Below are 13950 nucleotides of genomic sequence, written 5' to 3' on the forward strand. Positions count from 1 at the left end.
TAGTTAATTATTATCTGTATATATGTACTTGTAGGAAATGTAGCCCTATGAGGAAAACACTTACCTATAAGTCTGACTTTATTTTGGGTCTTCCGGGAAATTTTCTACGTGTGTGGTTCTCATTTTCTCATCTTCACAATAGGGGAACGATAGAGAGTGACAGATTCCTAGTGATCTGAATATGAAGTTTGTGGAAATTTACAAAATGTCTTTATTAATTGCTCAGTGGTTGAATAAGGAAAAGATATTGTATAAAAATGTCTTGTGTGTTTTAAGTTCTGGTATGTATATAGCACTGTGTTTTGGTTTTTGCTCTCTTTCATTTACAATCTCCAACATTTGTTTTACATGACTTAGATTTTTTCTCCCATGCCTGGAGAGTCCTGTGACAATGCCAACCCTTCTTTGGGCAGAAGAATGTCAGTTAATGGTGAGAAGTTGCTGAAGAGAGAAAAACCGAGAGAGTTGATTTTTCCATCTAATTATGACCTCCTGCGACACCTGCAGTATGCAACACATTTTCCCATACCTCTGGTAAGTCATGGCTTCCATCAGCTGACAAGCTGATTATTTCATTACAGGATTGTTAACCATTCATCTACTTGCCTGAGGGATAGTATGATAGCAGGTAAATGTTTGCATTCGCTGCTTCTTTTGTTAGAATTCTGATCACACATGCCTTATGTACTGATGTAGTCCAAATTTGTCGTGTGATCCTACTGGCTGGCTAGATTTAACGGAATTTTCTATATTAGTATCCTTTTATCAAGAGCATTTGAGTCACTGCAAATGATGTCTAAATTTGTTTTCCTACATCAATTTGAAACTCATTTACTGAGTAGATTTTATATGCTCTGTATTGTGGTGGTACTTTTGATATTATGCTGATGAGTAAGAATTTTGGGGCACCCGGAAGATGAATAAGATAGGAGGGAGACAAATGTCTATAAAATGACAAGCACTGAAATAAGTGCAATAATTGAGTAAAACCCAAGTGCCCTCTGGGAGGTGATCTGTTTGACATTCTTGGGTCTCTTCCACTCTCAAAGAATAAATGTTGGAGGGGAGAGGGAGCATCTGATTGAGAAGTTGGTTACCGCATTGCGGAAGAGGTTGTATATGAGATGGATTTGGATTTTGACCTGTTGAATTTAAGAACTGAATAGCACATGGGAAATACTTGCCAGAGAATTTAGTGTTTGAGTCATACTGAGTGATGTGCTTTATTATAAAGAGAAACAAGTTTAATTTTTTGGTATTAGTAATGGAGATTGGCTAAGATCTGTAAATTTTTTTATTCTTAGATTCACTATTTTTTTCCTCAAATTTTATTTTAAGTGTAATTTCAATGAGTAATTTTCATTGAAGACTATTATTGTTTTAACAAAAATACAATTTTGAGGTATATATTATGTTATTTCCTGGATATCTTTGAGGGGTTTTGATCTGCAAACTAAATATTTTCTTAAATTTGTTTATTTTTTTTGCTTATTTTGGAATATCCTCTGAATGACTTTCAAAATCACTCCACCCATATACTGTTTTCTTAATAAAATTAAGAACACTTTTTTTGGTGTTAATTTTTCTGTTTCCAGATCTATGTAAATAGTTGCCAAAACTTTTTCCTGTTCATTGCCGGCTGAATATATATCCACAGTTTTCAGCTATTACCTATAAGCATCGCTCATTTTCAATGTAATGGAATAATCTCACAGTTAATTTGGGGTAGCAGAAAGAGTAGTCTGATATTTTAGAGATGCCTCCTAAAGAATTCATGGGTGAATTATTCTTATATCTGGGAGTGTTTTAAAATAGCCAAGAGTCAAAAGGAAAGTGAGAAATTAAAGTCTGGGGTTTAGTTAGCAGTAGTGCACCACTGTTCATTTCCTCATTCGGACAAAGGTGTCATGGTTATGTAAGGCCTTAACATTAGGGCACATGGGATGAAGGGGATATGGGAACTCTCTGTACTACCTGTGTACCTTTCTTGTAAATCTTATTCTAAAATAAAAAGTTTATTAAAAAAAATGGAGATGGGAAATGAAGCAATTAATGACAAAATGTTGGAAATGGTTGAAATTGGTTGAGGGTTCTGTGTTCCTCCCTCGGCATGTGTCTGGGTGTCAGGGCAAGCCAGGCCCCGCCTGAGCATGGACTGCTTTATTCTGTCGTTCGTGTCATCCTGAGCTGCACATCATTCCGAGCATTTAGCATTGCAAGGGCGATCTACTTCCTTAGAGAAAGAGCATGAATGATTTCCAATGACTAATTCTCTTGATGAATTAGGACATAATTCAGCTGTAATGCAGTCATAAAAGAACTGCCAGAAAATGGATATGGTCAGATATAATTAATAGCCTGCCATCACCCATTGCCCTAAACCCCCCTGTACTGTGAGTGTAATTTAGACTAAGCCATCAATAGGGGAAATAAAAGTAGTCTATACTAATACAACATCGACATTAGGAATGTTCTAGAGCAGGGGTGTCCAAACTGTGGCCCGCGATCCATTGTTAATTGGCCCGCAGCAAATTCCAAAAATATATTTAGTTTACTTAAATAAACCAGGTGAGGCAATACGTACTTCACCTTGAGTGAGTGGCTCGGCTGTTTGTGTATTTTACCGCATGTGGCCCTTGGTGAAAAACGTTGAAAAAAGTTTGGACAGCCCTGCTCTAGAGAGTCTGGTTCTCCTCCTTACTAAAAAGGGGAAATTTGACTAACCTGCTAGGCATGTCAGGAGGATATAAGATATGATAAAAAAAAAAGTATTTTCCCCTCTGTCTTAAGATGTGGCTCTAGGGAGTAAGGGCCAAGGAGAGAGGATTTAAGGGGACTTAAGGGGACCAAAAGATTCAGACAAAGAACTGAGTTTCATGTATGCTCTTATGTGAGTAACATCGCCGTGTGCCCATCGGTAAAAGCGTATTCTTAGTCAACCAGCAAGCCGAGGCACAGGCAGGGCATTTAACCCTGTCGATGTCAGGGATGCGATGCCTTGGGAGTTCCTGTCATGCGCACCAGCCAGCATTTTTTTCATTTATTAATCTCTTCAACCTTAGGGATATATTGGAGACATCGTAGGCAGGAGTTGTCTTGGGTTCAAGCATCGGAAAATAATTCTCAATGCAGAGCTAACAACGAATCTGGGATCACATTTGTTTGGTTAGGTTCCAGGAACACTATTTCTTAATCATTGCAGCTGATGCCAGTGTATTACCAGTTGTTTTAATGTGGACTTTTGAGACTGAAATGAAAAAATAAAATGTTCTAGTTTTCTTTTCCCTTAAGTAAGTCTTTTAGTTAATACCATCTATTGAATCTTTTCTGTGTTACTGGCTGTAGGGAGCATTTGATCAGCGGGTTGTGACCCCGTGAGCTGGAGTCACCCCTCCCTGAATCTGCTGGCTCCATGTGGGGTCAGGCTCATATTTGGGATGTGCGTGGCACCAGTCAGGCCAGCACAAGCTGCGTTCCTTACATTAGTAGGTCTTGCTGTGTGCCGTCGGCGTGTCTATTTTAAGACGGGTGCTGTTTTTCCATACCTTTGATGTGAGTTTCTAGTTAGTCCTAAAACAGTAGCGTTAGCAGTTAGCATAATTTAAAAACTCCCCTTGAAAATGTTACAGGGTCTATTTCAGATTACTACGAAATAAAAACAAGGAACCACTGGATTTGTCATTGCTAACAGTAGAAAATCTTTATAACCTTCAGGTAGAATATAAATATATATAATATATTAAAAACTGCCCATGCATTTCCAAGCCTTTTTAGAAATAAAAAGTTTTAGTTATTGTTTTAGAAAACAATTAGATGTTAAAAACCGGAGTGGTGAGCTAAAAGGTTACCGTCTTTGAAGTGATGGATTAAAAATAAATCAAGCACAGGTGGTTTCATGGAAAAAATAAGCTGTTTTTTTTTTTTTTAAATGATCTAAAAGGCTTTAAATTGTGTTGCTGAAAGGCTTTGGCAATTTACATATAGATTCTAGTCATCCTTTGAATAATGAGGATGCTGATTCTTTACCCCCCCAGTCAAAAATGCATGTATAACTTTCGATCCTCCAAAACTTAGCTACTAACAGCCCACTATTGTCCAGATGTCTTACCAGTAACATAAAGGGCTGATTAACCCATATTTTGTATATGTTGTTATATACTGTATTCTTATAATAAAGTAAGCTAGAGTAGAGAAAAAAAAATGTTATGAAAGAAATCACAAGGAAGAGAAAATGCGTTTATACTATTGTCCATATTTATTGAAAAATATTTCCGTATAAGTGGACCCATGCAGTTCAAACCAGTGTTTAAGGGTCACCTGTATTTTGCATATTTTTATCAAGAAGTCAGTTCCAGGCATTTAAATAAACACCTCATGCATACCTCTGTGTCTACATTGTAGAAGTCATTTGAGTTTAAAGGATATTGCAGGATTTTGCATTGGTTCAACAAGACTTTTTAGTTCCTTTGTACACATTTTTGGGTTATGGATCGACAACCACCATCAAGTACTGATTGGCCTGCGTTTAAAAACAGGGTTTCACAGTAAACCAGGCCATATTTGCCAGCTGTCTATATTTTTGCATTCTGAGCCTGTTTTATTCTCTTCCCCAGTAGTTCTGTACTTGTCCAGTAAAGCAAGAAGTGACAGCATGAAAAATCCCACATTTCATGCGTTTTCGCACCTTGGCTTTTCTTTCTGAGCTGTGTTCTCCTTATGCGAAGTGAAAGTCTCACTGACCTTTAAGCGGAATGCTTTTGAGAGGTGGTAATACAGGATGGGATCAAAGCACAGGCTGGACACAGCCAGGAGCAGTGTGGCCTCCTTGGCTTTGAAGAGGGAAATCCTGGTCGCGCAGTCAGATATGACCTCGGTCTGGCTGAGGGTGTACGGGATTCGGACAATGTGGTAAGGAACAAAACACACGATGTAGGCTGTGGTCACTAAGAGTATGTTGATGAGAGCTCTTTTCACATTTGGATAATTTTCACTATATTTGTTTCTGTAGAGTTGTCGAATTACCAGGCAGTTAGATATTAAAATGATGACTGTGAAATTTAAAAATATAGCCAAACATATGAAGTTCGTCAGCAAATGCCAGTTTTTTCCAAACTTCCTTTTGAATTCCATGCATCCCACATCTGGCTTCACCGGGATGTCTTTGATTGGAAGCACCATGTTTGGCACCATTATGAGAAGGACCATGACCCACACGACGACTGATATCATTTTGGCAAATCCAGGTTCTTGGATTCGATAAATCTTGCAGCTGTATGTCAGCTGGAGACAGCGATCAATGCTGACGAATGCTAAGAAGATGATGGACAAGTACATGTTAATGTAGATGAGGCAGGCTGTTACTTGGCAGTGGAATATCCTCAGCTTCCAGGGGGCCACGCCCAAGTCGACTATGATTTTCACAGGTAATGCCAGACTGAGCAGGAAATCGGCCGTCAGCAAATTAATTAAGTATATGCTTACACACCTGGCATTCGTGTTTTTCTGTAGGAAAGCCCAGGTTGCAAAACAACTTCCAATAATTCCAATAAGGAAAACTAAATAAAAAAAATATGTGAATGGCTCCAGATTTTTGTAAACTGGACAGAAGGTAGAATTGTTTGTCATTTTGAGAGAAAGTAAGGATGACTCTGATAAAAAAAAAAAAAAAATCCAAAGAATCTGTTAGAAAAGCAGGGGAGGGAGGTTAGTAATTACACTTAGAAATTAATTTCTTTAAAATAATTTGCACTCACATTACCACGGTCACAATCTTTCTAGTTCACAGAATTTTACTGATGAACTTACTAGATCATGTGTGGACTGGTGGGAACATCTTAGATTATGAGGAAGCCTGGGTTTTCCATGGTCTAATTTTGTGATTTTGGGAAATCCCAGGTAGGTTTACTTCTAGAAGGGATATTTTTGACAGCACTCTTTTTGCCTTCTGATAGCTCTTTTGTTACCAGTTGGGTTGGGAGTTAGTTTGCAGAGGAGATAAGTAAACTGAATTTCTGAGAAACAGCGAGAGGAAACCAGAGTGAAATGGTTTGGCTGTGGCCCAGGCTGAAGTGCTTTCAGTGAGGTTTCCTGGCTCTCTGTTCTCATAGCTAGGATAGAACTCCTCAGGCTGCAGGAACCTAGTCTGAGGGGGGAACGGAAGGGGGGACAGAACGTTGTACTGCAACTTAAAAGACCTTATTTAAAAGGTAGGCCCTTTGTTGTCTAACCCACCGGAACATTTTCACAATCAAAATTTCATTTTTCTTTGCTTTTTAGCAGAAAGAGTTGAAGGATTAGAATTTGGTCTGGAATTGATGCTTATGTTGTCCCTTTTCCTTGCTCCAGTTTCATAGTGGTGTAGACCTGTGGTGTCCAGTATGGTAGACCGTAGCCACATGTGACCTTTTGAGCACTTGAACTAAGGCCAGTCCAAATTGCCATGTGCTGTAAATGCAAAATACACACTGGATTTTAAAGATTTAGCACAACATATGTGTGTGTGTGTGTGTGTGTGTGTGTATTTATATATATATATATATATATATATATAGTATACAAGTAGTAAAATTGTACTAGTTTATACAAATAGTACAATTAGTAAAATGTTTCATTAGTATTCTTACATCGAGCACATGTTGAAATATTTTTGATGTATTAGGTTAAATCTTAAAATTAATTTGTCCTCTTTCTTTTGCTTTTTCAAATGCAGCTACTCTGCGATTTGAAAGTACCTCTGTGGTTTGCATTATATTTCTTTGGGATAGTGCTTGTGTAGGTGTTTCTGTGTCAGTGTGTTTGAGATACTTGACCAAGAATGTATTTTCAAGAACAAGGATGTGTGACATTGGTCAGAAAATTCTGAAAGAGAAGCTCAATTATATCAGTAGCAAAACATCTAACGTTAACACTTGAGTGTTTGGTGTTTTTTCTTTCTTTTTCTTTTTCTTTCATTGTGGGTTTGAAGCAGCCAAGCCTACAAGTAGAAGACATACCCTTAGAACCACTGTGATCGGTGCTGATAATGACAAAACAAGGGTGGTTTGTTGTTGTCACACAGCATCCTAACCGTCTGTCCCTTCCACCCTTTCCTTAGGGAAAGAGGGTTGCGGGGTTGTCCCTTTAGGAGTTAAGTTTTATAAGTTCTCTCTCTTGGTCCCAACATGCTGGGTCTGCAAGCAAAGACGAGTAAGATCCCTCAAGGGAGGGACAACTTAAGCCAGGCGGGACCCCAGGGACCCCCATGAGTTAACCTTAAGTTGTGAGGTGTGCCCATCCTCCAGCACTTTCTGGGAAGCTGCTGACGCATGCTTCAGATGTCCGGCACCCTATTGTGCAAGGAACAGTAATTGAGCGAAACCAGCTTGCTCTGCGCTGACCTCATGGGATAATTGCTTTGAGAGATCCGCTCCCCCAGGGATCACACACACCGCACCTTGGTCATGTGGGGACGACATGTACAGGTTGCTTTGGGACAAAATGATTGGGTGATTGGAAATATGCTAATTGTATTGGTGGTGTCAGAGTTTTGCAGACCCTGCCCAGAATCATGTGATGCCTATTGTAAAAAATCAATAAATACCCACGACGACCCGATTCGGGGCTCCAGTCTCTTGAGGCTGTGAGTCCCTTGATCCTCTGTGGTTTCTTTGCATTCAGTGTCTCTTGTCTCTTTCTTTAATAAACCTTAACCCTCGTCGCCTCCCTCGTCCTTTCCCACTTGCTTGTGTTGTGCAAGACGCGACAGTTTGTAAGCACAGGTTAAACTAATTGGGCTTCGTTGACCCCCTTTGACCTGGTTCCGTCAGACTTCCACTCTTAAGGCCTCAGGTCCTTCTCTCTGGTGCTGCTTCTTGATATGCCCCCTCCTCATGCATATTAAACACCTTTCTTTTGTTTTAACAAGAAGATTATTTTTGCGTTTTAGCAGGAAAAACTGGATATATAACTTTTGAAAGGTAGCGTATAGTGGCTAAGACAGCCAAATAAATCCATTCACTCATACCTCCCTTTTAAAAAAATAAAACCAAACCCCAAACTTCGGAACCCTTACTACATCTTAATTGTCCTAATTATTTCATGATCCATTGTGTACATCTTGGGATGAAACCATGTGCTTGCAGATTGGTAAGGCAGATAGATGTACATAAATCTTTCTAAATTAAAGTGTCACTGAATGGGTACATGTCCTTCCCCCTTTGCTACCTGGGATAGGACGTTAGGGTCCATGAATGATACCATTCTGTACTAAATCTAATGAAAATCATTAAGCACTTACCTTGTGTCTGGCATTGTGCTAAGTACTTTACATGAACTCATTTAACCTTTCAGCATCCCTGTCGTGCAGGTGTTGTTGACTTTGTTTTACAGATGAGAAAACTGAGGCACAATGAGGTTACGTTGGCCCCGAAGGTTATAGAGCTGGTTATAGAGCCAGGATTCCAACCTGGACCATCTGATCTCAGAAGCCATGTTCAAAACCACTCCAAAACTCTATTTTAATCATTAATAATAATAATACTAATAACAATAATAATAGTAACAAGAGTAATAATGATGGTGATGATGATATTCATTATCATTATTAAATAGCCAACCTTTACTAAGTAGTTACAATGTGGCAGGAACCACATTCTAAGCAATTTTCGTGGAAGTGAGTGGAAATAAAATAGTCATTCTTAATTGTTTTCTAAACACTAATGAAAGAAGTTTAGGCTTCATGTACTTGGATGTTTAAAAACAACCCCAGGTTCTGTCCTTTTAGTCTAAACCTCCTTTTCTTTCAAAGCTCCCGTGACCCCGTCCCTCCACCCCAGCCCCACTCTCCAATCTGCGCTCTAGATTGGTGACATCTCCAGTGGTCTGTGAACTGTTCCTTTTTGCCTTTGTACTTTCTGTGGTGGTAAAATTTGGGGATCAAAGGACTCGAAGGATGGAGGGAACCTTTGTTGATAGCATCTAGTCCAATCCCCAGATCTGTTGAGGAGACTGAGGTCTGGCCCTTGGGTGTTGCTCAGAGTTTCAGAGCTTGTGGGAGCAGGCGAGGCTCTGACCTGTCAGTCATTTTCTGGACCCTTCCTGTCGGAAGTCTACTCCCGGCGTCACTGACTTCCTTACAGCTCTGGTTTTTGACAATCACCATCATTTGTGCGGGGCATCCTGAATGTCCTTTTCTTCTGTAGGTCAAAAGCTAATGATGGTGTAAATCGATCCTTGTCTACCATCTTTGCTTGTGCCTTTATAAGGTGCTAGGATTTGGGCTTTCGCTCCTATATTTCAAATGTTACACAATAGCAGTAACGTAATGTGCTTTTTAAAGTGTCTCCATTGCTCAAACTCTAAAGTCTCATTTTATAGAAGAATGTATGGTAAAGAGAAGGATTAGAGAATGACTTGTTTTGCTCAATTAATATTCTCTGTCACTAGAAGTGACTCTACATGCCACCCATGGATAACAAGTTTAAAAATAGTTACACTGTGTCTGTTCATTCAGTAATGCTTAAGAGTCAGGCAGCACCTCTCTGTTTGCTTTTCCTGAACCTCCCTCTAGGTTGTAACAAAAAACGAATCTCTTCATTTAAAAGTTTTGTTTGTGTCAATTAGAGGTTAAACTAAATAAAGACTTGATAAATATTTTGTCAAGCACTTATTAAATCTGAGGCACGCAGAGATACTCCAGCGAAACCAAGAAAAAATTTCAAATGTCTCCTTTGTTTGGATCAAGTGCCTGTTGCTTAGAAAACAAATAAATTCATGAGAATTTTTAAATGGAAGTCACAGTGGAATTTTCTTGAAATCACCTATCATAATGTGTGTAGAAAGAGGTCATTTTAAGAACTTTATGCCCTGTGGTGAAGACGCAGCATGGCCTTTACTGACCCAGTTATGAAATCGAGTTGCTGAGGAGTTAGGCTCGCCTGTAAATGAGTATTCAGCCTAAGATGAAGTAAGCTGTCTGTTTGTGAATGGATGGGGCCTTCCAATAAAAGAAAATGATAGTGTAGTTCGCAGTCAGAGTCTATTTCTAGTTTAATAATTGGCGACCTCTTACACTGTAACCTTATTACATGTTGGTATTTCCAACTCACATGGGTTAAACACTGAAAATGATAGATTTCCCTTCCGTGGAAAGTCGGAAAGACGTTTGAATATATTAAGTATTTAAAAAGACATACCTGGGGGTATACTCTGTGAGCCTCGGGGGACCTCTCTCCAAGTCTTCAGACAAGTGTGAGCTGATCGTCTACTGCAGCAGCAGCAGTAGCAGCCTTATTGCAGGACTGCTCGTTGTACTAAAAATTTCCTTTCCTTTTGTGTGGTTTTAAAATGTTGCATACTGACGTAGATGAAACTGTGGTTTGCAAATAGTTTAACTGCATGACAATCTCCTGAAGTTCTTTTTGATTTTGTGTATGCTTTCTTAAGCAGTTCAGGTTTGTCTATTCTGATTTTAGAGGAAAGATTTTTATTTGTCCATTGTAGTACCTAGCTTTTTTTTAAGCGCCTAAGATGTGTTTTGCATCATAATGATTCTAAAGAACATCAATTTTTGTGCCTTGAAAGGAATTATGAGTTAAAGATATTAAGTGTTCAAGCAAATTTTCTGTAGCTCCACACGCTGATACTCATTGGCTTTTCAGAGTTACAATTTAAAAAATACGTTGCATTTTAGATCCTGCTGGAGATATCTATTAGTTAAAAAAAATAAAAGTGTGATTTAATGTAGTCTGGTAAAATCTGGTATTATGTTTTATTTATCTTTATTCTTTTCTGTTCACTGTAGAAAAATCTGGAAATAGACATGGAAGAGGTAAATCTCATTATGCAGAGAGATAGTTACTGTTAAGGTTTGTGGCACATCTGTTTCAAAATTTTTCTGTGTGTATGTACACCCCCCTAAAAATGTTACTGTATCGTACATACAGTTTTACAGTTTGTGCTTATTTCATTCAAGAATGTATTGGATGTATTACTAAGTGATAAGAGGAGATCTGCAATGAGTGTTTGTCAGTTTGGCCCAAACAGCTTCATACATTGAGATAAGTATTTAGTAATTACTAGGCTGTATGTCAAGGGACATTCTAGTATGCACTTAGACTGTTTGGGTCAGTGTTTCTGCCTGTGATCGAGCAAGTGTCTGAATGGACCCCAGCTTGGTGAGTGGCCTAAAATGTCACTCTCTCATCCACACCATCAATTCATTTGTTAGGTTATCTTTCTTGTATAAGGGTAGCTTTTTAAAAGAATGTGAGTTCATGTTTCAAGCGTATTTTAAGGAGTTCTAAGTCGACTGGTGCAAAATTAACTTGTAATTGCAAAACTATTGCCTGGTCAGTTAGGGTCTAGTTTCTTCTGTAGCTTCAGTGGCCTGCTCAGTGCTTTGCTTTCATCTCTTTTTCTCCTAATAATTCTTAGCCAGTTTTCCAGATAATAAGAAAAAAGTCAGAAGGAACCTCTCCAGAAACTTAAAATTGAATCCTTTTGGTATTTACTTTTAAAAAGAAAAATCTCTCCAAAGACTAAATGAGAAATGCCAAGCTAAAGGGAATTTAGGGAGAGTCTAAGGGAACTTTTGAGAAAAACAGTGTAAGGCTGTTTATGATGATAGTGGTTATTTGTTTCAGAGATTCTGGTGTTCTCCTAAATTCATGTAATTATTATTAGTTTGCAAAAGAAGAGATTTTACACATTATTCACTTATAAACTAGCGGGAAAAGCCCCAAATCTTTATTGAACTTTGATTTTTGGTTAACTGAATCATGATGGTGCAGGCAAATGATCCGTCTTAAGATTCCTGTGCATTGCTGAAAAACGCACTACAAAAAGACCTGCCTGCAGTCAGACCAGTAAGTGAGCATTTGTGATCAGCGTTTACACTCCCTGGGGGATGAGGAGGGGGAGTTGGCTGCCAAGTGAGTGGTGGAGGGTTTTAACATGGTGTGAATATAAACTGGAATGAAAGAATCTTTTTTGTGTTTTTGGCTAGGCGTATTTATATGTTTACTTCCCTGTTCTCTTGGAGGGTGCAGACAGAATTAAGAAGTACATTCAACTGTTCTTAAAAATCCACGAAGGCACCAGTTTTTGTGTCTGCATTGCCAAGTATAAAAGAGCAAGTATCCTAGTTCTCCTTTCCTTTTTGGAACAGTGAGAAACCACTCTTAATAGTGAAACTTAACCATGTTCTTCCTTTTGAGAACAAGCTTGACGCAACCTGGCATTCTGTGGAAGTCTATTCACAGTGGAAATAAGCTTTTTTTGGCTACTGTCCCTGTTTTTGTTTTTGTTTTTAACATGTGTTCCATTTGAATTTCCATAAGTCACTTCTATCTGTTTCATTAAGGATAAATGTTTTTCAGATTGTATTTTGTTAGTGTTCTAGGAAATTACACATCATCACTAACCCAGTATTTTAGAAACCCAAGTGGGCAGTGAGGGGAAGTTATTTTTTCCTTACCTTGGTCATGGCAATACTTTTTAATTAAGAAATGATTTAGTAGTTACTTTAATGGATATTTTGTGTATTTAAAATAAAAAATGAAGCCCAAATGCCCCATGAATTGAAGAAAATCTTTTTGTAGTCAACTCCACTATCCACACAAACTTTGAAGTGCTTTTGAAGTGATTGGGCACAAATACCAAACAAGCGTATTTCAGTAGAAGCACCATTTTTTGAAAATTTTAACTATTAAAATTTGGTTTTTAAACATAGCACAGTAACCCTTTGGAATGAATGAGGAAAGGGAAAATGGGTGTTGGGGTAGGCAGCCAGCGCCACAGCCAGACACGGGCCTGAGAATTTACTTTCTTTAAAGAAATCCATGAGATAAAGGAGATTCCTCTCTTTACAGATGGGGGAAAAAACTAAGGCATGGGGAAATCAAGCTGCTGTTAGACTTCATGCTTCTGAAAATGGAAGTGTTGGACAGAAACAGTGGGTACAAAGGAGCCCGACAGCTCAGCTCAGCCCCCTCCCGCTCCCCACTTCATGTTTGCTGCATCCCATCTGAGTGACGCTGGGCCGTGGACAGTACACCACGCCCCGCTCTCACTGCTCCTGGCATTGGGAAGCTGGGATGCTCTCGACGCAAAGTAGTTTGAATCCTGCAGCTTTTTATGACGTTTGGTCAGCGGGGCTGTTCCTTGTTTATGGATGTTGGTGACCCAAACATTCCTCCAGCACTCTGTGTGGCACCGGGTCCGCCTTCCCTCTGCAGCCGCTGAGCTTTTGGGTTGTGTTTTGCAAGTTTTTAAAGCACACCGTCCCCTTTCCCACCTGCATTAGTCCACAAAGACTTGGTTCCTGACTCTGACTGAGATAAGTAGCTTCAAATCTGAGAGGGACGATGTCATGAGATAGAGTGGTTTTAAAGTGAGCTTCCAAGGTGTTGCCTTTTCTGCATTGTTCAAACTCTGCCTTCATTTCCCCTTTTTCATAAAATAGTAAAATTTTGGAAATATTTTGAAGGCAAAGGTGTTTTGCTCATTCTTGGAATGCGACGCTGGTTGTGAGAGTGGCTGAGAGTATTCTGTCACTCTTGTTGCCCATCCTTTTGGTTTTCTGCTCTTCTGGTATTGACTCAGCACAGTTACTGGGTCAACATAGTCCATTTTCCCTTTCAGTTGTGAAGTGTGACTGTGCCATTTGATCCATGGTTATAAAATAATAAGGGGGGAAATCCCTAAAAAAAGAACTTTTAAAGGTTATCTTGTTTGTTTTTAATCACTGAGTTCATTTTTTTTTCCTTTTCCACTTGCGTCGTTACGGTCCATTTTTAATGAACTTATGAGTATGAGTTTTGCCAACTCTGTTGTTACTGTCCTGGAGAAGGGACTTTGGAGCAACTCTCCCTTTCCCTTGCGATGTGAATCTTTGTTTTTTGATGAAGTAGTTAAAAGTTCTAACAAGAGATATTTATTGACTTAAGTCTGCCTCCTTACCCCCCATCCTAG

General features: G+C 39.0%; 2 protein-coding genes across 11 annotated transcripts in view; one reads left to right on the forward strand and one right to left on the reverse strand.

The window, feature by feature from the left end:
* The window catches only part of MED12L (mediator complex subunit 12L), a 322241-nt gene that overhangs the window by 100156 nt on the left and 208135 nt on the right, over positions 1 to 13950 (forward strand). For all 10 annotated transcript variants that reach the window (XM_081064322.1, XM_081064328.1, XM_081064329.1 and 7 more), the window contains one exon: positions 358 to 534. In XM_081064322.1, the coding sequence (XP_080920448.1) occupies positions 358 to 534 (177 nt within the window). The remainder of the gene's footprint in view (positions 1 to 357; positions 535 to 13950) is intronic.
* Positions 798 to 5647, reverse strand: GPR171 (G protein-coupled receptor 171). Its single transcript, XM_081064534.1, has one exon. The coding sequence runs from the start codon at positions 5623 to 5625 to the stop codon at positions 4669 to 4671; it is 957 nt and encodes a 318-aa protein (XP_080920660.1). The 5' UTR covers positions 5626 to 5647; the 3' UTR covers positions 798 to 4668.

Source organism: Rhinolophus hipposideros (assembly GCF_964194185.1).
Source record: "Rhinolophus hipposideros genome assembly, chromosome: 2".
Lineage (NCBI taxonomy): Eukaryota > Metazoa > Chordata > Mammalia > Chiroptera > Rhinolophidae > Rhinolophus > Rhinolophus hipposideros.